Raw genomic sequence first — 23,082 nt, 5'->3', positions numbered from 1 at the left:
AGCTCGTCTTCTCCTTGTGCCGAGCCGCCGGTCCGGCTCAGCGGCGTGGCCCACCCTTGCTCCCACAGCCGCTCCCACGAGGCCCGCGGACATCACAGGAGGGGAGGCCGCCCCAGGAAAGCACCAAAGGTGTGAGGGAGCCCCAGCGCTCTCGGGCACTGCCAGCTCCACTCCTGGGAAGGCACATGAGCAGACCACAATGGCTGGGAAGGTGTTCTGCTTCTTCAACATGACACCCGTGAAGCAAAGCAGCAAGCCGCACAGGTGCAAGAACAGTTCCCGTCAGAACCCAACCTGCAGGTGAGGAAGCCCACAGCAAAGTGAGATGAAATGGCCAGGGGTGTCATGCAGGCCTGGCAATTCAGGCCAGTCTAGAATTATCCCTGTTTTTTTTTAATCCAGACATGTGCATGTGTATGGCTCAGGAAGGGCCTTGACCTCATACACATGGGCAGCTGTATCTGCACCATCTACAGCCCAAACCCACAGTTTCAAACAACACTCTCGCAATTGTCTAACACAAACTGCCTGCATAATTTTGCTATCAGTTTGCACAGATACTGACTACACAAACTGCAAGACCACAATCACCTTTTAGGGGATCTCCACTTTTAGATAGAGACACGGCACAAGAAAAGTGCCAATTTTCTCTTTGATTAGTTTTCTACAAAAGTATTTGTACTGGTACTTGAACTCCTGAGATCAAACAACATAGTGTTTTGCTGTAGAATATGTAAATTACTTAGGACTTCCTTTCCAGTTGTTAAGGCTTTTAAATACGTACATAAAAACAGAATAACAAAAGGCAATGTGCCAGGTATTGCACCTATCTTAAAAGTAATTTTAGTTTAGCATAGATTCAAACCAAAATACTGGTATGATTAATTAAACTAAGTTGATTTTTTTTCTTTTTAACTGTAAGTTTACAATTCATTGACACAAGTATCTCATTAACACATTTGTCTTTCAAATGGGGAGAGCTGTGTTAGCACTGAAGAACACAGACTGTTACGGTCTTTACAGCAAAAGAAAGGACGCAGAAATCAAGGACAGTTAACTTGAAAAGTACCAACCCGTCATGCTTTCGATAATTACAATCTAATTAGCTGTTACAAAGATGCTCAAAGAGTAGGATGCATGCACTTTGAGGATCTTTTTGGTAGGACCCAAGCACAAGTAAAAGATTGAAATCGGTGGGACATCACCATGGCAAACGGTTTCGGTGCCATTGTGAGGGTGCTCACGTGCCAGAGCAGGTTCCCTGGGGAGGGTGGGGAGTCCAACCTGCCTGGACAGGGCCCCGAGCAACCTGCACTACTCCACCGTGCTCTGAGCACAGGGGTTAGACTATCTTCCAGCCACAACTGCGCTGTGATCTGTGAATGTTTCTTAGAGAAGGACTGTATTGCTTTTTTGGCTGTATTGCTTTTTCCCTTAATATTGACTCAAACGCTATAGACTCTTTTCTCTGGATTTATATGTTAGGGTTTTGTTAAGAGGAATAAGAATATTTTTAAGGCAATTGTCTCTAACCAATTCTAATTAATTTCTTGCTCTGCATAGGATATTGTGGTATGGTTCCACAGTTACATTTGTCCAATTTTTATGCAATTCATCTGGAAACAAACCAACCCAGCATGGCTAAAATAGCATGGCTGGGTTGAAGTTTTTTTTTTAGCACATAAAATTGCATCTTCTAAATACAGATGATCAACAATATGGCTAATGTCTGTGGTTTTAATTATAAACCCTCCTTAATCCCCATCTTCAAAAAAGTATTGTAGCCTTCAAAGCTCACCCGTCAAGTCCCACACGTCCTGAAATCCACTTAGATTACCTCCAGCTGACGTTCACTCTGTTCACTCTGCAACTCATGCATTTAAAACACCACACCCTATAGCTCATTCTGCATTATCCTTAAATGTATGATGTAGCTAACTGAGGAGCAGGAGAAAGGCTGGAGCACTACCAGACATTTGCCTGCGTTATTTAGCAGACAAGCTCACCAAAACCCTATTAGAAGAGGGTTTGCAGCTCGCCCAACCCTAGCCCAGTGCTAAAGCGAGCTCAACCACGTATCACCCACCCCAGGAAGGCACTTGGGCAGCGCATCATATAACCCAACAGGTGCCCTGAGCATCAGGGTAGCTGAGGACGCTATGTAGCTGCAGGGAGATCCCTTGAATCCGGCATACAAACCACCAGCCCAAACCCAAAATGACAGTGACTCCTATTATCTTTATTTTTAAGCTCATGAAACCTCATCATATGAAAAGCGTGACATTACCTAAGAAAACGGACAGTAAAAACTGTGACTTACCTAAAAAAAAAAATATCAAAATATTTGAATATTTTATGCTTTCACCTTTGTCTCTTTTCCATTGAGATTTTTAGCACCTTGTAAGATTAAACATCGCTCATAAATTATTTTTTGATCTTCTTGAAATACACACAGTTCAGCTGTCACTCAGAGACAGTTGCTTGACAGTTCAAAGATGTTATTACAGTCAGTTGTGGGGAAAAATTATCTTTTACTGACAACTGGTATTTTTAAGACATTTGAAGTGAGAAAAAAATTAATTCTTTAGTCTCCAAGTTGGCACAATCAATTTATCAGATCTCATGTTGTGGCAAAAATTATGGGTATTTTATCTCTGATGTATTATATTGCAGTGTATAAATAGTTTAGTGAAGAGTAGCTATCAAAATCCAAATTCAGTGTCTCACTGCAATTGAAAAATCAGCATATTCTCAGTAAGTGCAAGTGAGCTCTTACCTTTTACTCCTCCCTCTCAGAAACAACTAAACTGAGTGCAGAAATTCAGCTGCTCCTTGGAAAGGTGAATGAGTTTTTCAACTTACTGCTACATAAGGTGAATACAGAAATCATCAAAAAAGCCTTAATAACAAAAGGTTATTTAACAAGTTAAAAAAGACATATTTAAATGTAATTTTCTTTGATATGTTTATGTGGAACATCAGTTGGAACACGAGATAAAATAGGTAAGCCAGGGTGCCCATGATCAAGAGCTCAACAGCCATTCTTCAGAGAAACTTGCAGTGTTTTCCCTCCTTCCTGTCTGCAGTGATGAAGCAAGTGATTCCAGAACGCTCATGGAACTTTTTGCCACTTAAGTAGGTTTTGAGTGGCATAAAATTTTGTACATGTTTCAGTGCACAAAAGTTTTTGCATTGCATGGTTCAACTGCTGTTCTTGTGTTATCCCAAAACACAGATAATTCATTATAGGTGAAACCAATTCCGGTGCCCTGAGACTGCCAAATCCTTAAGAGCATTTAGTTAAGTTTTCACTCTTTGATTATTACCAATTCAGTGCAAAATACATAGTTGTAAGATGGTTTAAGATTTTGGAGTATTTTGGAAGGCAAAATCAGAATTAAAAACCACCTTCAGAAGGCAGATAAACATTATGAAATAGGTAGAATACAATTTCAGTAAGACCAACTGGGAAGTACTGCAGTTTTGTGGAAACAGCCAACTGCATAAATACAAGATTGGAAATAAATAGCCAAAGAGCAATTTTGTAGTTTGGCTTCATAGCTGATCCCAAACTAAACACGTCAACAACACTGTGCTATTTTAAAAAAAAAAACCCACCCGGACCTTGTGTTGGGATAGAAAACTGTGTTATGCAGGGCTTGCAAAGCAATATCCTCCCCTAGAAGACCTGGTTGAGGAGCAGACACCATGAGGCAAATATGAATCAGAATGGAACAAATATGGAGGGCAGCAGTGTAAGTTTAGAAAACATGAAAATCTATGAGAAAAAACTTAGAAAATCTAAACTTGCTTCATCCAGGGGTGAGAAGACTGAAGTGACCATGCAGTTGCTGCAAAAATGAACTATTTTCAATGCCTGTAGGAATAGGACAAGCAGCAATGGACTCAATTAGCAGCAAGGAAGATGTTTGGGTTTTTTTAGACACAAGGTAAGCTCTGACAGTGTGAAAAGTTTATATATGGCATAGAGAGGTTATGGAATCTTCATCATACAATGCTATCCAAAACAGTTACATGAAAATCAGTTAGCAGTGGTTCAGTTGGAGCTGAGCCTATCTTAGGAAAGGGGTAAAATAGCTGATTTTCCCAAGCCCCTTCCAACAGTATTCCACTGACTCCTACAGCACATCTCTGTGTCTGGGAGTCCACACCACAGGCTTGGGAGCTGACATAACATCAAGAACATTTTGACAGGTTCTTGTGCTTTTGACCAGAATGAAGCACAGCACTCCCAAATATCTACTGGAGATCGTATCTTGCTGTTTGAGGCATTAGTATGGTGAAGATAAAATGTTTTGCCATTTGCTGCTACTGCCATAGCAATCAGCAAATTGCTTCTAGCAGAATGTGTGTTCCCACGTGGTTACATTTCACGTTCTCAAATTTTATGATGTGTAGTATTGTGTTCTCCTCCCTTCATCATGGTTTGAGCCATCCAGAGTTACATGCAAGGAAAATTCCCCCCACACACACACCACCCACCCATTTGACACAACAGATGCTCCAGCTTCTCAGGTGCAACCAGCTTCTGCACACTTTCATAAAATAGGTAAGTCTCACTTAATTATTACTCTACATAGAATGTAAAGCTCATTTTTCCTTCTAAAAATTTGCATTCTGCAACAAGATTTTCACTATTTCCATCAAGTGGCATAAAAGGAATAAGTAAATTTAAATAGATTTATAAAAAAGAAGTGTATGTGGCCAGGTAAAATAAAATACTGCTGTCTTGGAGCAGTACAAGTCATTGATAAAAAAAAAATAAATCTGTATTTTGGAAGTGCCAAGTATCTTGTGAAGCCTTTGAAGACATAAAAATAGAGGTCTTTTCACAAGCTGAATAGCTAAAAAGCTGTCTGTAGTCAAAAATACTTCGGAAATTCATAGGAGTAATTACTTGCAAATTTCATTAAAATGTCAGGTCTGGCTTGGTTTTAAACCTTAGCTTGCCTCAGTTTTGCAAAAGGTTTTTATAGATTACAGCGCTACCCTCTCTGCAAACTGTACACCCTAGAAAAAGCAGGTCCAAAAAGTAAATCACAGTATGAGTTTGTTGACATGTGAATTTGTTAAAAAGACCAGTTTACACCAGAAGGATCAAAGTCAGAGCCTTTATTAAATGTTCCTTCTTTAAACAGACTGCATTTAATCCCCCTTTCGCATTTGTGATTTCTAAGGCTATTTTAAATACTTTGTTTTACAGGGATTTTCAGTCTTTAGAACCGTCACAAGCAGCAAGTTAGCAGTACACAAAAACAATACGCTTTAACTTTCACCGAGTTCTATTTCTGCTCCACAGGGTCTGTGGAAAGGACCAACAATACTTCCAGTACTGGAGTTTTTGCACAGACCCTGGAAAGGTAATAGGTGTCACCAGAGTTTAAGCCTGATGTGCTCTAGCCACATCTCACAATTGGCCGCAATTTACCAGTATTGATTAGTATATCTGTTTCTTGCGCATTATCTATTTCAAAAAGGGGACCAAATTTTCAATTTTCAGCTAATATGGGTCTAATTAAGGCTATTCTGGTATATTTGATACTAAAATACTCTCTGGGAGTCCTTTTCATGAAATCCCATCAGAATTAACATTTTCAAAAATGAAAACATTTAAAATAGGTGTTTGAGTTGAAATGCTGATGCAGCGGTTGGTTCAGTGTTTTCTTGTGTTCTGGAACTTTATTATCACGTCAGTATAGTGTCATCTATTTGTTCATCAGAGTCAGCCTGGCCAGCCAGCTTCTTCAGAGATCTCCTGCAGCTTTCGTTGAGAAGCTCCAAGCTGGCAGCATCTAGAATCTTGGAAACCGACTGCGGAAGGAAGACAACACCAATTACCAACTCCTTATGACATACCGTTCAAAATAAGAATAAATGTAAGTGCCTTACAAGCTGTATTTATCTAAAATCTTTCACACATACCAAAATCCTGCGTCTGCTTTTATGATTCCAGACATGGGAACTATCCAAAAGCAGCTAACACTTAGAAAAGAGGTCTGGAAATGGATGTACAAAGTAGTCCATCCTAAAACGCTCTCTCTAGCACCACTGATGCTGCAGTAGGATTACACAAGTGACGAAAGCGATAAAGTAGCAGTCCTAGATAAGGTAACTACAGCACAGTAAGGGCTTACGGCATTTTGAAAGCAAGGCTACAATGTTAAACATGGGAGGTATGTTAAATACCTTGATTTTATTAATACTGCACTGTAAGGTTGTGCAGTATCAGATAACTTGCACGTTTCTTCAAGGCTTAGCATGAGAATACTGCTGAAGGCTTAAATGCAAATAGCAACGCCCCACTCCATCTATTTCATACAAGAGTGCCAGCACATCCTGAGGCTCCAGGCACAACACCTAACCACGCGCAGAGCAATGTGACACAGCCTTCTACCAGTGATTATTCTTCTGTCTCATACCTCAAGCACTTCTTCGCCCGCTCTCATCTTCAGAAGATTGACAATAGCTTGATCACTGTAGGCTCTTACACTGGTGTTTTTGTCCTTTGTGTTGTCCAGAAGTGCCTTGAGAATTGGTTTAATTGTCTGAGGATCCAGCGAGGGAAGATGGTTTTTATTTGCCCACCAGATCATCTTTTCTGCAACTAACTTTATGTCACTGGATGAGTTCTGGAGACACTGAAGGAGACAAAGATGGACTTAAATTCAGATATACCAAGGACAGGTATTTAAAGCACTAGTCTATCTTCTATTCTAATCGAAGCATTTTGAACTACAACAAAAAAAAGCACGCAGTTTTCAGCTCACGGGTACACAAGAGACAAACTTGACTAATCTGTGTAACGGTTAAGAGAAGATCAGACCTTGAAAACAAGACACCTTTTTAAAAGAAAAAAATTTCTAAATATGTGGTTGATGACAGGTTCACACGCTTCTGTCAACTATGTCAGGAAATGACAATGACCACTAAGTGCAGCAAAAGCCAAGTCAGTGTCTGGTTGGAGCATAAGGTGCATTTCAGTAGCGGATTTAATTTTAAAATTAAAAAAATGTCAAGCTTTGTATTTTTTATTTAATCTCAACACATTTAAAACGTGAAAGCTAACATCTGAATGTCAACTGCATTATTAATACTGTGATAAAGGTATTGTGACACTTTTATATTTTAATACAATACTATGATACAAATTAATATGTGAATGTAGGATTTCAAACAGAAAGTCTGCTTTGAAGAATGATGGCCTGTGTCATGTCAACACGCATGTTTAGTAGCTTTTCAATTAAATTGAAATGAAATGTTAAAACCTGAAAATGTAACACATTTTTATTTACAATAAAGATGACACACAAAATAAAAAATAGCTCTCCTGCTCCAGCACTATCCCTCACTCTGTATCTTCCCCTATCTTTTCTAAGACCTTAAAAACATCCTGAGGTTCTAATGTTCAAAATTCAGACCCTGTCTACAACGAGGGATATTTTCGTGGGGAGGGAAAGAAAAAAAAACACCCAAAAAACCCCACACACACCCAAAAAACCCCAGAAAAACCAAGAAAGAAAGGAATTTTGAGGTAAAATATTTAAATAGATATGAATTGAAAGAAGTGTTAACTTCAATAGTCTTTTTATCTCAGTCTTTAGGAGCTACTCCCTTCCACAATAGTGGAAGTCAAAAAGCACTGCAGCAAATCAAGGTAAGGTAAGAGTTGGTATTTGATGTATTTCTAAGAAAGGCCCTTTGACCTTTAGCAATCTTAAAAAACCTGACACGTCCCCCAGTCTTCTCTACTTTTCTGCCAGCTGTTTGTTACTGCAACGGAAAAAATGAATTTCTAAGAATCAAAACTGAAGTTTACCACAGAAAGATCAGAAGTCAAATTTCCATATTACAGCAGGGGTTGCGCTATTGTATTCACAACTGCAAAGCAGGCTGATAAAGTAATTCTGGCTGTACTTTGCCACAAAAAGACCTATCGAGGTGTCCAAGGGTTAGGGGATTTAGAGCTTCCCAAAATAAGGCAACCAAGCTTTCAGTTTTCATGCTGGGTTACCACACAGAAGTTTGGTAGAGAAAGCCACCCATGAGTTAGCTGAACAAAGATTCAGATCACACGAGAACAACGCCCGGTAGTTATCATAAAAAGTCTTACCTTAATAAAGAGATTGGACAGTTTTGGAGGCAGATTCCCTCCTCCTTCCATGTGGTATTTCATAAGAAAGCCCATCCCTCTGATGCCACTAACTGCAATGGGAATCTGTAACATAAAGGCAAAAATTGGTATTACTACAGCAGAGTTCAACAGCATTTATAACTGGGCTTATGATCTGGTAAGCTTTTGGCAAAGGCTAAACCAATCTTCCAAAAAAAATGTAGCATGCAAAGCAGGAAAGCATTGGGTTAATGTTACTGGGTAGGATGATGAAAAAAATAATGCAGCTATAAGCCACACAGAGTAAGGTGGCAGGTCCCACAGAGCCCCCAGGTTCCCCACACCAAATTACTCATTCAACCCTAGATTAAAAAATCTTCCTCCTAAAGTGAAATATTTGCACTTCTTTTAAACCTGGCCTACGAATGAGAGCTTCAATAGTGAAACAGAAACGTGATTTACTCCCACATAAAGCTGTTCTGCAGTGGAAGATTATTTAATCTTGGTCTCCGCAGAGATCAGAACAGTTGTGTAATTTCACTAGAAATCTGCATCTATCCAAGGGAGAATCTTCCGGTTGGACTTGGTGACTTTTGTTCTGTTTGGTAACACCGAGAACGTGCACACCTTTTAAAATTACTCCCAACAAGCGCTTGCAACAGAACTCGCCCGCTGTCACGCAGGACTTACCCTGTCAGCTGTGGCATTGCTGAGGATCATCTCCTGAACGCTGGTGTAGTATTTGGGGGCACACAGCCTGCCAGGAGCCACGTTTACAGCCACGGAGAGTGCCAGGCTTCGTCCGTGTCTCACCATCCAGTCAATGCCAGAGACATCTGCTGCAAATGAAAGAACAGAATAATAGCAGGACTCCTGCCATCCATTCCTCTTCCTCTAAGACAGCTTTTGTCAGTTTGTCAATTCGCTTCCATAAAATGAAATAGAAAGCAGCATCTACAGCAAAGCCTTGTTTCCTCCACTCCTCCCAAAGAGCCAAACAAACAGTGCTAAAACACACCACCTCGACCAGACAGGAACACCACCTGGGCAGATACGGAAACCAGCCACAAACAACTGACTCCGGATTGTTTGCCCCAGTCAGGCCCACATCACTTAGTGCATGGAGGAGCTTGGCATCGGAACTGTAACGGCTTTGACTCTCTAATGGTACGAGTCATCTGTCATTTGAAACCAGCTAACAGATTCCCTTTTTAATGCCATAGAGGAGAGTGACCCCATAGCACTCCCAACCACTATGAGTTCTTGTAAAAATCACGGTTTTGTCTAACTTAGAGGCAAATTAGTTAATTCTCCAAAAGCGTCTGAAGCCAGCAGGTGTGGTCTGCAATAAGCATAAGCCAATCTAAGATCACTGTGTCATCAAAAAAGATGGAATGGCCCTCCAGTGCACCCTGCCTGAGCATCCCGTCGCCTCCCACCCTCTCTGTGTCAGCACTAGCGCTCACTTAACCACACGGGTACTTTCATCAACTCATCTGAAAACAAATTCAGAAAAGAAGTATGGGTAACCCCAAATTCCAACCACCACCCTGTGCTCAACTGTGTACCAGGGTGTACAAATGAACAGCAATAAGCAAAGTACAATAACATCTAGAGTAGAGATTCAGGTTTAAGATAAAAAAGAGGAACCTAAATGATTAGTCACAAGGTTTTCCTGAACCAATGGCTAAGAAGTATCTTCCCCTCTACAGAGCCAGTTCCAGTCACCGTAAACAGTGTCACCTACCCAGTAAGTGCTGGTGGAGAACAGTACTGAGCTCCTCTTCTGAGAGGAACGCGCACAGTTCTGCTAAGCAGCCGGCTGAGGCCATGCGGGTGGCATCCTAACGAGGAAACGAAGAAAAGAGTAACACTGGTGGAGTTCAATACGCATCAGAGAAAAGGAGCAAGAAGAGCAAGTGCCACAAGATGATATGAAATAAAGAGAGAAGGAGGAAATTAATATTAATAGACACTTTTCACTCCTACTACCTGTGGATTTCTGTCACTTCACAAAGTTTCTTGTAGATCATGGAACTTAAAGCCAAATCCACAGTCAAAAAAATCCAGCAGAGATCTTAAATAAATTCTGATTTGTTAAATAGAAAAATCATAAAGATGAATGTTTTAACAGATGTGTTAAAAATTAAGTTTAGATTCACAGTCTATAAAGTAAGCCTTACTTTTACTCATCTCTAGGTGAGCTTATCTCTGATAAGCTCATACTAATTTTAATTTAAAACTTGCAGGCTTGTGTTGTTCTGGCTTCCTTAATCCACCATCCCATCACTACTCCTCTCCACCCTGGAACTTACTATCCAGTGGAAATGTTTCAATGTTTTCTACTTCTAGCATGCCAACAGTTGCATATCTATGATGCACAGATTAAAACATAAGGAAGAAATAACTAGATGATTAATTTTAATCTCACAGATGATACTGTTGCTATCTGCCATATACAGAACAGCCTGTATTAAACTTGGAGAGCTTCCTGCTCATTGGGAGTAAAGTCTGCCATTATCTGAAAACCTTCTCACACTAAATGACAGACCCCACCCGAGAGCCTACAAACACACGTACAGGCATATAGTGATGGTGTTGCAGGTTTTCCCCAAGATACAAAGCAAATCTGACTTCAGAGCTGCCTCTGACATGTTGGTGAAGAGCTTCAGGTCAAACCCACACGTACAGTTGCTAAGGAAACATTAAACTTGTGGATTTTCAGAGCTACCAGTGACTGGCTAGGGTTCTGTAACTCCTGCACCCGACTCTCGGCTAACACAAGGCTCCAACGAGATCGATTTTACAGACCATATTCAGTTTAGTGAGTAATGCCCAACCACATGCTTCTCTATATAAGTTTCTTGCCACTCTATCAATAGTAATTTCCCCTGGAAGTTATTTTAGAAAGTAATTCTGTTTAAAAATTCAGATTTCAAATTTAGGAGTAAGACTCTCTAGAGCAGGGATCCTTTGCAGCTGGCTGCAGCAGTACCTCGTCATGTCCCAGCATCCCTAGAAGCACCGTGCTGATATTCTTCCTAATTGCAGCATCAACTTTTGCACCAGCTCCTCGTGTTACAAACCGCAGAGCTTGCAGCATTGTGTCCCTAGAAATGATCACAACGTACAGTCAGACATTGCTTCTGCCCCCACCCTAAAGAAGAAATTGAGCTCTGGGTGTCTGGAGTAGTTTCTTACTCAGTTTAGGAGACTGACACTCTGCACTGCCGAAAACTCCATGCTAGAGAATATCACCATGTTTGTGCGCTTATGTCTCTGTTACAACATAAATATTTTCTGACTATTCCAACATTAAAAAAATTCTCCAGTCAGGAAGTTAATTTTTTAGGGATCTGTGCATTTTATGTACAAGAACAGCTGCATTACTGCAGATAAGACTGACAATTGATACAGTCTTGGATGGGAAAGTGGGCTGCTGGGGGCTGTGCAGGGGAGAGGAGAACTGAGCAGGTACCAAACAATGCTTCCCCGATACACTGTCATGGTTTACCTTCTGACCCAGGAAGTCCCACCATCCCCATTCTTTGTTTTACAACCCTTGATTAACAGTCAACTGCTTTCACTAATAAGTGAATCTCACTCTCAGAATTAAGGGGGGGTGGGAAGCAATTCTACACAAATAGCTGTGATAGTTTTGTTCATTCATCCTTGTCCTTTCTTACATCCTTAATAAGCAGGAAGGTCTGAGATACCACCTACAGCTCACCTGATGGCAGAGTCATCACTGGAACGGATTCCATTCAGTAGCTCCGTAAAAAGAGGATCCACTTTGACATGGATGACAATGAGTTTACCGAGAGCATCAGCAGCTTTAAGGCGAACAGCACGGTTGGAGTCTTGTAGAGCTTTGGTGAAGGTTGTTTGCAACTGGGGCAAAAATGGTTTCAGGGCAATCTCAACCTATACCAGAGATGAAAGGATGGAAAGTGGTGCAGTCAAGTCTGAAACAGTGGCTAGAAATCAAAGCCTGGAAACGGCACGACCTCTTCTACAGCAGTTAGTTATCACAAATAGCCCTTATTCACATCTAACACACTACTAAAATAGGGGAAACATGAAACAATACTTGACCACAAAACTTTGACCTTTTCAAATCTAGTCTTGTTTTCTGCATGCTGAAATACAAGGGTAACGTTGCTGAAAAATTTTACAGTATCATGAGCAGCCTTCTGTATACAGAGCACTAAAAAAAAGCTCAGCTCAGTTTAAAGATACATAAGATGATCATCATCTCTGCACTTAACAATTCATAAAAATGGCAGACACAGGAGAGATTAATTACATGGTAGTTTTTAATCCCTCGAAAGTGGGATCAGCATTTAGCAATATTTCTTAGAAATCCAGCGATTCAAGCGTTGGGGGCTTTTTTTGGTTGGCCAGAAGCTGCTGGAAGAATAATATCCAGTTACAGTGTCATTCCTAAATATCAAATCTGCACCAGCAGACATCCTAGCTGTATTTACATGAACAGCAACACATTATTTCGGAAGGTTACCATGGAAAATGTTCACAAACCACAGTCAATTAAGTCTTTGGATCTTACCTTAGCTAAAAGAAGGCTTAACGTTTCAAGCAGAGCCACCTTGACATTCCAGCTGAACCGATCTCCCAAGATCCGAATAAGTGGCCCAGTAATGCTCACCACAGATGGTTTAAGAGCTTCAGCAGAAGTCAGCTTAATAACTAGCCCTAAGGCCTTTGCTGCCTCCTCCTTCTGCTCTGGATTTCCAGTTAAAACACCTTCCCGCAGCACCAGGAGTATGGAAGTCACTCCCTGTCATGAAAATTGGATAAGAAAGTTTAGAAGCCAAGATGCAAAAAACCAACGTATCTTATTTTTGCTCCTTTTATACACCAGATGCACAAACTTGGAGAGTTTCTCTCAATTTCCTGTTGACCTTCAGCTGCCTGCTTCCCCATTTACAGAGCTACTTTTATTTGGTTTGATTTCATGCATCTACGCCTTACTAAGCCAGTTGCTATGAGAAAAGTGGTGGTGGTTCAGGGAATTTTTAAACCAGAGAAATCTGGCACAGAAGTCCAGCTTCACTCCCCCACAGAAAGCAGCCAGCGACCATGACTTACATGCATAACAGAATTGTCAAAGCTCTTGTTACAAGAGGAGGCTTCTGCAGGGTAACTCGAGAGCAGCAGTGACCTACAAAAAGTCTCTCCAACATGCAGGTCTGGAGTGCCCCAATAGTCACTGCTTCTAATAGCTTTAAAGTCCTATCAATCAGTTCCCTCTAAAGGTGGGTATTATGGCTGTGACGAATCCACGCTCATTCTGCTCCTTTACCTTTTTAGGAATACAGAATCCCGGCACATGCTCGCCTTTGGCCTCATTCCCTACAATCCGGATATCCTTGTGCAGGTCCTCAATGAGAGCAAGCTGGTTCCCGGCATCTAATTTCTGCAGGAGAGAGGGGTGAGACAAAGATGAGGCAACACGGCACCCAGCTATTCCTTGTGAACTCTTCTCAGGTGTGGCAAGAGAAGACACGTGCTTCCTGCCCCCTCCAAAGACCCGCTACTGGCTCACGAGGCTGAAGTCAACCTCATCTTGCAACTCTCAAATCTTCGCAGTATTTGCAAATGTATATGTAGTTTACAATCAAAACAGAAGGTGAAATTTAGGCAGTATTTTGCCAGCTATCCCTGTTTTCTCCTTGCCAGGCTTTACCACTGTAATCTTTTTCAGCTGCCTCTCACCTTAGTGATGGAATTAAGCGCATCCCAGCTTTCATTCAAAACTACCGGGTTGGTATCATTAAATAGACGTATCAAGCCTGAAACCAAGCTCTTGAGGTGACCGGTATAGTCCGCTTTTGTCTTGGAGCAGTAGATATTCAGAATGACAGCTGCTGCCTGTCTCATTCCCAGCTCAGGGCTGCGGGTAGCTTCTAGTAAATCTTCAGTTATAATTCTTTGTCCAGCATCATCTTCCACGGACAGGATTACAGACTGGCAGTTTGCCATCTCCTAAAGAGTCCAAATTAACTTTACGTTAACTCTCAAATAGAACAAAGCCAGATTTAGCCCCAGGTTTCCTATGTTATCCACAGCATCATGGCTTAGAGAAATACTACTACATATCCCACTTGCTAATTGTTTCTCATTAAATAGCTGGTCACATCACCAGTAAAGGCTCGATTCAGGCCTGGAGCAGAGGTAGGTATATAACCAACTCTCAAAATTTAACAAGTGACCAAACTCCACTGAACTGTGCTGCACAGGTTGTTCCCCAGCTGCAGAAGGGCTAATTTATGACATGAGAGTAGCTCAGTCTCCCGGATCCTACTCACTCTTCAGAGACTGTGGGTCTTGTCAGATAACATTTTTTTAATTTAGGTAGTTTAATGCTGTGCATCGTAATACTAATTACAGACATGTCTGTGGGTACATTAGAGATCTCCAGGCAGACTTGGGGCTAGAAGCTGAGCTAACGGGCACCTACAGCAGACAGACAACAGGACTCTGTCACTAACACTCCTCATTCACCAACTTGTGTACATGTCTATCCGCAATCACAACTCCAGGATGTTCTCTGGAGTCCAAATACCAGATGTTTCAGAAAGCAGTACAGAAGGAGTGCTGCATGCAAAATAGGAGATTTCCTCCTTTCAGCCCTTTAATCTCTGTCTTCTATACCAAGAATAAATACCAAGTTAACTAGACGCTCTGGCAATGCTCCAAGAATAAGTAAACTGAGAATTGTATCTTGTTGCAGGCCAAAGAGACTTCTACATGGATGCAAATAGATTTGGAAAGCATACGTTTTTCGACTCACAATATGCCACCAGGCAAAGAGACTCATCCTGAAGAAGCTAATGGACTGAATTAAACCATGCAATCTGTGAATCTAGAGAACACAGATTCTGTGCTGGGAAGTAAACCCGAAGCACTATCTTCAGGCAACCTGTCACAACAAAGGGCTGAGCCGTGCTACTTGCCAATTGCTCCTCGCTGGTCCCCAGCTTCTCCTTCAGTGCAGACATCATAGCAGGCAGGATGACACTCAAGTGCCGTGTCAGAGCGTCCCCTGCCACTGATGAGAGGAAAGCTAACACACGGGTGTTCACAGGGGGAGTAGTCAGCTAAAAAAAACCAAAAACAAAACACAAAAAAATGAGACAAGCAGAAAGTTTTTTTCAGAAAGAATCTCACTTTATCTACCACATGAATAATTTTGAAGTATAAATGCATCACAACCCAAATGACAATGTTTTGAGCATAAAATCAGAAGAAAATTTCAAACTAAGCTCTTCCTTTTGGCATATTGGTCCAAAAAAAACCTGGCAGCAAGCAAAGGAAAAAGCACAGTTCTGAAGTTTAAAATTTGTTTCCAATTGTACCTTTGGCACCAAATAAGGCAGCACCACCCTGCTCTTGACAGCCATAACTTGTTTAAGACCATCCACAGCAAAGTCAGAGGTCTCTTCATTGTCCTGCAGGGAAAGAGAAAGTTACAAACCTGAGAGAAGATCTGTGACACACCAAGCTAAACCCTATTTCAAGTGACAATTTACCGTGTGATCATATAACGACCGCACAAGTCCTTCTATCCAAAAATGCTCTTATACTATACAGCAAAAACCCAAACCATGTTCTGTTGCCACATCAGAAAGGTTTTCCATATGAGGTATGGTGGGCATGCAACTTCAGCAGTGAGGATGGCAATTCCCTAGCAGGGCCAGATGTAGCAATCCTTAGGCCTATGCTTTAGCCACAAGAACTTCCCTACCAATGGCTAGGATGACTCCATGGAGGAGACAATATAGAGCTGCCATTCCCTGGAAGGTCTGCCACTACAATCCCGCTTTGTCTTCAAGCTAATTATCCAAAACCTGTCCCACAACATCATTAATCAAGTTGTCGATTAATGTTGGGCAATGCTTACCAGCTGCTTCAGCAAAAATGGCAGGATATCTTCAAGAGCTTGATGTCCAATTGTTGAGTGCAACTGTTCAAATGTTTTAGCTGCAGCCTCTCGGACTTCTTCCAGAGGGTCACACAGCGCTTTTCTCACTGTAGGAACTAGGGACTCAGAGAAAAGCAGTACCTAAAGATGTAGAGATGGAATTACAGAATATCTAAAGCACAATGGACACATGCATCTCAGTACAGTAGCTAAGAATGCAAAATTTTCACAACAAACTAAATTGCTGTTTGCTTGAAATATGTTGGAAGAAAACCAGGACTAATCAACACAAATATCTGAAGTGCTCTAAAGCTACCTAGTGGATTATTTCTATTATTATATCTCATAAAAGTCAGAACTGTGCAATGTTTTAAATTTACCGACAGATACAAATGCGTACATTCACCTGAACGGCAACTCATGTTAGTTCTAAGCCCTGAATTCAGTCCATAAAACAAGCCCAGCACCAGCTGTATTATTCTGTCTCAACTGCAATACCTGCATTGTAACATAAATATCTGGAACACTGGATATTTCACCTTCCCCATATAACTTACCGCATCCCTGCTGGTAGACTTCATTATCTCACTCAACCCAATGCAGACTCCTTGCCTCTCATCACTCTTGTCTGACCTCAGTCCATCTTCCAGAATAGGAATGATTTCAGGAAGGATCTTCTCTCCTAACTTTCGCACAAGGTCTCCTAATGTCCGTGCTGCAACCTGTCCCCAAAAATTTATTCATTAACCATTTTCCTGTTTTATAAAAATTAAGAAGGTGAACTGTGAGCAGATGTTAACTTTCGACTATAAACTTCTGTTCACAGTACAGACAGAGTAGTAAGAATGGAAACACTGCTATTACAAGTAACCACAGAAAAATAGTTTTACTGTCATCACAGATGCCTTCAGCAAAGAGAGAGCTCAGACATACTCGTGCTCAGAACAGTTAAATTAATGACAGATTTATAGAAAAGAATTCTCCCGTGTTCTTCAGGAATTAGTTTATATGGTCACCTGCGGTACTAGGAAGGCATTACTCAAGTTCTCACCGTTCGCTTATCTGCACAAGTACTGGCCAAGAATTTCAGCAGAAGCCCAAAGAGGGTTGGCAAAATTTCACGCAGCGTGCGAGGAGTGTTTGAAACTACAATCTTCCAGACGTGCAAGGAGGCTTGACGCACCACCAGCTGGGTGTCAGAGCGGCCCATGTACAGCCCTGCCAGCACCCTGTTCCTCCTCTCCACACCAAGAGCATTAATAATAGCCTGAAAAGAAATACCACAAAATTGTATTATCTACTCCTGAAACTTATAAAAAGACGAAAATACATCAATACGTCTTTCTAACAGGCTTCCCCCAAATAAATAAATAAAAAAAAATAAAGGCACAACAGACAAGAACAGCTTTACCTTGTTTGACTGGGCTGTTCCAAAGTTGTCATCCTCCGAGGCAGTTTCTGTGGTCATTTTTCCAGTGACTCCTGAGATATGGAATAGAAGATCCCCAAGGAGCTGAACTGAGCTAAACCTGGCAACAGGAGCAAGTCAAGTGTTACAAACAGGGTATTCAAGCGGTACCTGTCCAAATATGACAATACGTCAAATACAGACGAGAGCAAAATGCAAGGCAAAGAGCTAGGTCAGCACTGAAACGCTGCATGAGCTGATGGCTAAGATCGATCTGCCTACGTGGCTGAGAAGCAGCACGGTAAAGAGAAAGGGAAGGAATGAATTCCAGTCTGGAGGGGGCTGAGAGAATTCCCATATCAAAACAATGAATCAGGGAACAGCCTGGACTCCAGAAAGGAACAAGACATTGCCAGTATCCGTCTCAACCCAAATGACATTCACCTGGGATAAGTGCACTCATCAGAGCTCACCTGACACACGCCTTTTAGTACAACTAATTACTGAGCAATTGCTATTAGCTGTGAGTGCTCCGCTGTACATTTCCATACACAGGAGAAGAGTAACGAACTCAGCATTTTGAAAAATAAAAAACAATATATGAGGGCTAAACATTGCCACATCAACTGCCTTGGAAGTGCTTTTCAGAGTCACTACCAGAATTAATAGTCTAGTAGGAATGCTTTGCAGGTACCAGGAAACCTGATCCACAGCTGGCACGGCTTCGCAGACTCAGCACTATAAAGCATCATATTCAAATCAACAAGCAAAAAAGAGACACTTGCTTTTGCTTTCTAGGAGGTCTCTGCCTTTCCTTGAGGAGCAACATAGAGTCTACATCACACCAGTTTTTCATCCATGGCAGAGAAATGTCGGTGGATAAGATGGTTATCCCTTACCTTATCCTCCACAAGTCATCGAACAGGCCATCCTCAAGCTGTGGCAGGAGAAGTGCAATGGCAGTCTCAGCATACATACTTATGATTCTCTGGCCAGCGCGCAGGGCAGTGTCCCGCACAAACTCGTTCTCATCTGCCAGTGCCTGAACAGAGAGAAAAGTGTCTGTGAAAGCTGTGTTTTTTCAGCACAATATACAAGACCAGCAGGAGGAAAACAAAATGATGTTTTCTCTCTCAGCCATGAAAAGCAAATTAACTATACAGTTGGGAATGCACAAAGGTGATTTCAAGAAATCAGTAGTGACTACAAACATAAGACAGCAAACAAGTAACTTTGAAGAAGAAATAATTTATAATTTTAATTCTTTTTTATATATATTTTCTTATAGTCCAGCAATGCTGGACAAGTCTACACATCCCACAATTATTGGAAATGATACTTCAAATACTCTAGAGGCTTCTTTGTATCCTCTAATAAACAAAACTCTTCAGGCCACTGCTACATACCTTAAGGATACAAGGAATGATGGGACCAACGTAGGGAGTGAACTTGTCTCCAAAGGTAATTGGCAGGTAGTTGAACATCATGATGTATCCATCTCGTACATGTGGGGCAATATCCACTTTACTGGCAGTAGCTACAATCTCTGGCATAAGTTTCTCCAGCTTTTCTACCCCCAAACCAGCCATAACTTCAGCCAGACCTGGGGAAAAAAGGAGGGAACGGAGCTGATGAACACATGAAAGAACAAGCTAATCTGATTCAACAGGAGAAAGTCTGAGCTCAGTATTCAGACACAGCTGTCCCCACCTTGAGCAGCACCAGATCGATCCACTGAGCTCTGCTCATATGTCAGCGTCTCCATCAGCCACGGCAACAAATCCTCAAAGCACGATTCTCCCATACCCTTCACCATGGCTCCCAGTGCCTTTGCAGACACCGTACGCACCTAACAGACAAGAGGAACAGACATTTGCAAACTATCCAGTCACAGTTACTAAGACAGATGTGTCAGACTAATTAGAGATCTACAGAAGATTAGGACACAGTCTAACCTAATGCACTGAAAACCAAACTGTATTTGTACAAAAGACTTACTTCAGGTACTGGATCCAACAGAGAAGCTTTCAGTCCAGGAGTCACACTGGGGAGGTAAGGAGCCAGATCCTGAAACAAAGAGCCCGAAGAGTAAGAACTAGATTCAAAATGAGAAAGAAACCTAAGTCACCTTCATGTAAAGGGCATTCAGCCCCTTATTTTAGCAATCATCCTTAACAGCCTGAGAGTTTAATCAGTTGCTTTCACAATCCTGCAAATAAGCACACTGGATTGTTCTGTAATTCCAAGAAACATGAATTCCATGCAGATCACTCAAAACCTTTTTGATGCTCACCCACAGCCTGGCACTTTGTATCGAAGGAAAATGCAACACTCTTAACATTTACACAAGGTTTAGAGGTAGAGATTATCAGCACAAAAATTAAACACAGATCTTCACATACAGTCAGGTTCTACAAATGCTTTTCAAACAAACCCTGGGCCCATTTGTAAGCAGCTGATCTGTGTTTCACTGCTGTTGGTTTTGCTCGTTTGTTTGTTAAGGCATTTCTTATGTGGTAAAAATTACAAGACCTTTTTGCAGGAATAAATCTGGTAATAACTAGATGACCCAAGTACAAAGGTGACAGTGTTAAGCACCTGAGAATTATCACTGTCTTTGCAGCCATTATCTGGTCATTTACATACATTTAATTAAAGAAGCTGTGTGGATTCTAATATTGTCTACCTTAACAGCAAAATCCCCACACCAAATGAATTCTCTCTAGTGCTTGCTCTGTTATGTCCTACACAGTAAATACAGCGTACAGCTGGAAAGTGCTTTCAGCACTGTACCTTCTGATCAGTCAGGGAGTACATGTTCCCAATGATCTGGGCAGCCATTTTCCTCGTGTCTGTGGAACGATCTTGAAAAGCTCTCTGAACGATTGGCATGATCAGCGCTAAGGATGGAGCGTCAATGAAATGGACAAATTTGGTATCCAGCAGAGTCTGCAGACACTTCTGGGTCTTCCTAGAGGGGTCAGTGAGAGCATCCAACAGAACTGGAGCAATTGCTGAACATTTTTAAAAAAAGAGAGAAAAGACTTTACTTATACATGAAACAAAAATGCATGTCAGGGTGAGCTGGTGTTCCCTCATTGGATGTTTCAGATCCTTCTAAAGCAACTAGCAGCACAGGGACAGAGGAAACCCTATTAACATTAGCTGAAAAAATGGATAGGAGCATTCAAAAGCTGCTGTTAAGCTTTCATGTTATACTTTTCTAGGAGTAGTTTCATTTCTATAGAAGTTTGGATTTAATCCTAAACGTTTTGAACATAAACCTCACTATTATAAACCATGGTCATGTCAGGACATTAGAGATGGCGACAGTTCTTACCCAGGATCTCTGGATTCCTGATGACAGACCCAATCTGCCTGAGAGCTTGCTGACCTGCATTCTGCACCTTCACATGAGAATCTGTGAGCACTTCAGTAAGTTTTGGCACAATATTGGGTAAGCAGGAAGAGAGCTGTTTGGGAGCACAGTACGCCATAGCCCCCAGAAGTTCCACGGATCCTGTGCATGAAATACACAAAAAGAAAGGAAAAAAAAAGACAAAACAAAACAAAACACAGTATTAAGAGAAGAGATGTGAGAAGAACGCATTTACCTCCAACTCAAATCTACAAGTGGTATGAGCCGTCAGAGAACACACAGAATGGCTGAAATGCACTAAGCCACCATATGCCACTTTAAGACTCCAAATTTTGTTGTTGTTGTTGTACCAGGAAGAAGAAGGGGCCGGAGGGGGGGCAGAAATTCCAGCTTCTGAAGTACTTCTCAAGAGATGGGGGGTAAAAAGTGTCCCTTGACTCTGCTGGGGGACAAGAAGTTGCTCAAATGTGTCAGGGAACTCATTTATATCTCACAAGCGGTAAGTTCCACAGTCTCCTTATGAGACAATAAACTATCAGAGCCATCTGCAGGGATGAAAGAATAAACAAGGGGGATGACAGCGAAGGGAACTGTGAGTTACTCTCAGTCATGTCAGTCAGATATTGGTCCGTACCAGCTTTGGTTCTCCAAGATTCCTCTTCTAGTGCTGCAAGAAGTGATGGCAAAACCAGCTTCACTCCATGAGTACTCAAGTTGCTCATCACGGCTTTGGCACAGTCATCTGCAGCCTCCAGGGAGAAGAGAACATTTACAAGTTGTGTCAAAACGCATGTTTTGTCCTTCCTCAGAGACTCAATGGGAACAAAGCCTTCGCATAAAGTAGTGTCTAAGTACAATGATGCAGCTAGTCAAGTAGCTCCCAGTTAATGGCCAATGAAATAAGATGCTTTCAGTTATCAAGAAGATCAAATTGTATTAGTGTTATTTCAAGGAATAGATCTACCTTCTCAATTTGCCTAGTTACAAACAATATTCATATCCATTCCATTTTGGTTTTCTCTTAACAGTCTGTTGGCTGAAATTTAAAGCATCTTACCTCTCGCACATACTGGTTCCCGTCTCCAAAACAAAGCAGCAAGTGAGGTAGCACATGAACCACATAGGGCTCAAAGAGCTTTCCAAGCATGCTGCAGAGCATCTCGAAGGCAAACAGAGCCCCTAAAAAACCAAAAAGGACAGTCAGAGGAAAATACAACTTGATTTAAAGGGGATGGAAAGAGAAGACAGAATTTGCCAAGTATCTGCAGAATTTCTCCAAAAGCACTTAAATCTCAAAGCTGAAAGTTTCTTGCCTTCTTGCACTTGCGGCTACTGCTGTGGTAGGGATGTCTGGTCTCAGAAAGGACCAGAAGCCCAGTAGCCTTAAAAATATCTAATAGGATCTGAGTCCTAGCTTAGGTAAGCAAAAATAAGGACAGGAAACGTTCAACAGCAAAAGGAACAAATAGGCTGTGAAAGCCCTGTGGACCAGCTGGAGCCGGATACGCACAGTCCCACCGGAAGCAGGAGCCCACCTGGCAACACCTGCCTTTGGAAACAGGAGGGAGAGGCACCGAGAACGTTGTCTAGGACCAGAAACCCTTCCTCCTCCACAATGCAAAGTAAGCAGTTTTAGGACACTATACACAATCAATGGCCTCATAACAGACACTCCCCATTTCCTTCTCGGCAAACTTTAGTAAAATTAATGTCGATAAACCAAGCACAGGGTTCAGGTATCACTTGGTCTGACCACAATGGTAGTAGATACAAGAGAAACCTGAAGTATTTGGGAGGGAAAAGCTTTTGCCCCTTACCCTCACGCCGACGGAAGTTCTTCTTGTCCTGGATAGCATCGGTCAGTGTGGTCATCATCTCCTGCTGCTTGAGAGAGAGGATGCCAAGGCCTTTCACCAGGCCTGCCAGCCCATACGCTGCACCTTTGCGCTCGGCATACTTATCGGACTCTAAAAGCAGCTGCATTAGCTTCTGTATCATTCCTCCTGCATCCTCCTTAATTGCAGGCACCAGAGGTGGTAAACAGCTTGCCACCGACTCCTGGACCTGTAAAACAATCCACCAGCTATCAGATCACAAAATAGTCATCACCAACATAACTTCCCCGTAGACTGCACCCACAATGACAGCGTTCTGCCACCAGAGCCATTTTTCATCTTTCTGACACCCCTAAAAGTATCATAGTGTTAACCTGCCTCTGC

The 23,082-nt window shown here is 41.7% G+C and overlaps 2 protein-coding genes across 2 annotated transcripts in view; both read right to left on the bottom strand.

Moving 5' to 3' along the window:
- The window catches only part of RAB35 (RAB35, member RAS oncogene family), a 15,831-nt gene extending 15,600 nt beyond the window's left edge, over positions 1 to 231 (bottom strand). The window contains exon 1 of the mRNA XM_009888622.1: positions 55 to 231. Coding sequence (XP_009886924.1) covers positions 55 to 231 — 177 coding nt within the window. The remainder of the gene's footprint in view (positions 1 to 54) is intronic.
- Positions 232 to 5,103: 4,872 nt separating this feature from the next.
- GCN1L1 (GCN1 general control of amino-acid synthesis 1-like 1 (yeast)) overlaps positions 5,104 to 23,082 on the bottom strand; it is a 41,557-nt gene continuing 23,578 nt past the window's right edge. The window contains exons 34-58 of the mRNA XM_009888621.1: positions 22,681 to 22,927; positions 21,921 to 22,042; positions 21,498 to 21,612; positions 20,825 to 21,004; positions 20,278 to 20,498; positions 19,483 to 19,551; positions 19,195 to 19,333; positions 18,891 to 19,087; positions 18,384 to 18,526; positions 17,488 to 17,605; positions 17,128 to 17,343; positions 16,634 to 16,798; positions 16,056 to 16,217; positions 15,511 to 15,603; positions 15,109 to 15,252; positions 13,868 to 14,137; positions 13,455 to 13,568; positions 12,699 to 12,929; positions 11,862 to 12,055; positions 11,127 to 11,241; positions 9,879 to 9,975; positions 8,822 to 8,970; positions 8,132 to 8,236; positions 6,441 to 6,659; positions 5,104 to 5,832 (exon numbers count right to left, since the gene is read on the bottom strand). Coding sequence (XP_009886923.1) covers positions 5,707 to 5,832; positions 6,441 to 6,659; positions 8,132 to 8,236; positions 8,822 to 8,970; positions 9,879 to 9,975; positions 11,127 to 11,241; positions 11,862 to 12,055; positions 12,699 to 12,929; positions 13,455 to 13,568; positions 13,868 to 14,137; positions 15,109 to 15,252; positions 15,511 to 15,603; positions 16,056 to 16,217; positions 16,634 to 16,798; positions 17,128 to 17,343; positions 17,488 to 17,605; positions 18,384 to 18,526; positions 18,891 to 19,087; positions 19,195 to 19,333; positions 19,483 to 19,551; positions 20,278 to 20,498; positions 20,825 to 21,004; positions 21,498 to 21,612; positions 21,921 to 22,042; positions 22,681 to 22,927 — 3,951 coding nt within the window. The 3' untranslated portion in view covers positions 5,104 to 5,706. The remainder of the gene's footprint in view (positions 5,833 to 6,440; positions 6,660 to 8,131; positions 8,237 to 8,821; positions 8,971 to 9,878; positions 9,976 to 11,126; positions 11,242 to 11,861; positions 12,056 to 12,698; positions 12,930 to 13,454; positions 13,569 to 13,867; positions 14,138 to 15,108; positions 15,253 to 15,510; positions 15,604 to 16,055; positions 16,218 to 16,633; positions 16,799 to 17,127; positions 17,344 to 17,487; positions 17,606 to 18,383; positions 18,527 to 18,890; positions 19,088 to 19,194; positions 19,334 to 19,482; positions 19,552 to 20,277; positions 20,499 to 20,824; positions 21,005 to 21,497; positions 21,613 to 21,920; positions 22,043 to 22,680; positions 22,928 to 23,082) is intronic.

The sequence above is a fragment of the Charadrius vociferus genome, unplaced genomic scaffold (genome assembly GCF_000708025.1).
Source record: "Charadrius vociferus isolate BGI_N301 unplaced genomic scaffold, ASM70802v2 scaffold917, whole genome shotgun sequence".
NCBI classification, from domain to species: domain Eukaryota; kingdom Metazoa; phylum Chordata; class Aves; order Charadriiformes; family Charadriidae; genus Charadrius; species Charadrius vociferus.
This window is presented reverse-complemented; position numbering and strand designations above follow the sequence as displayed.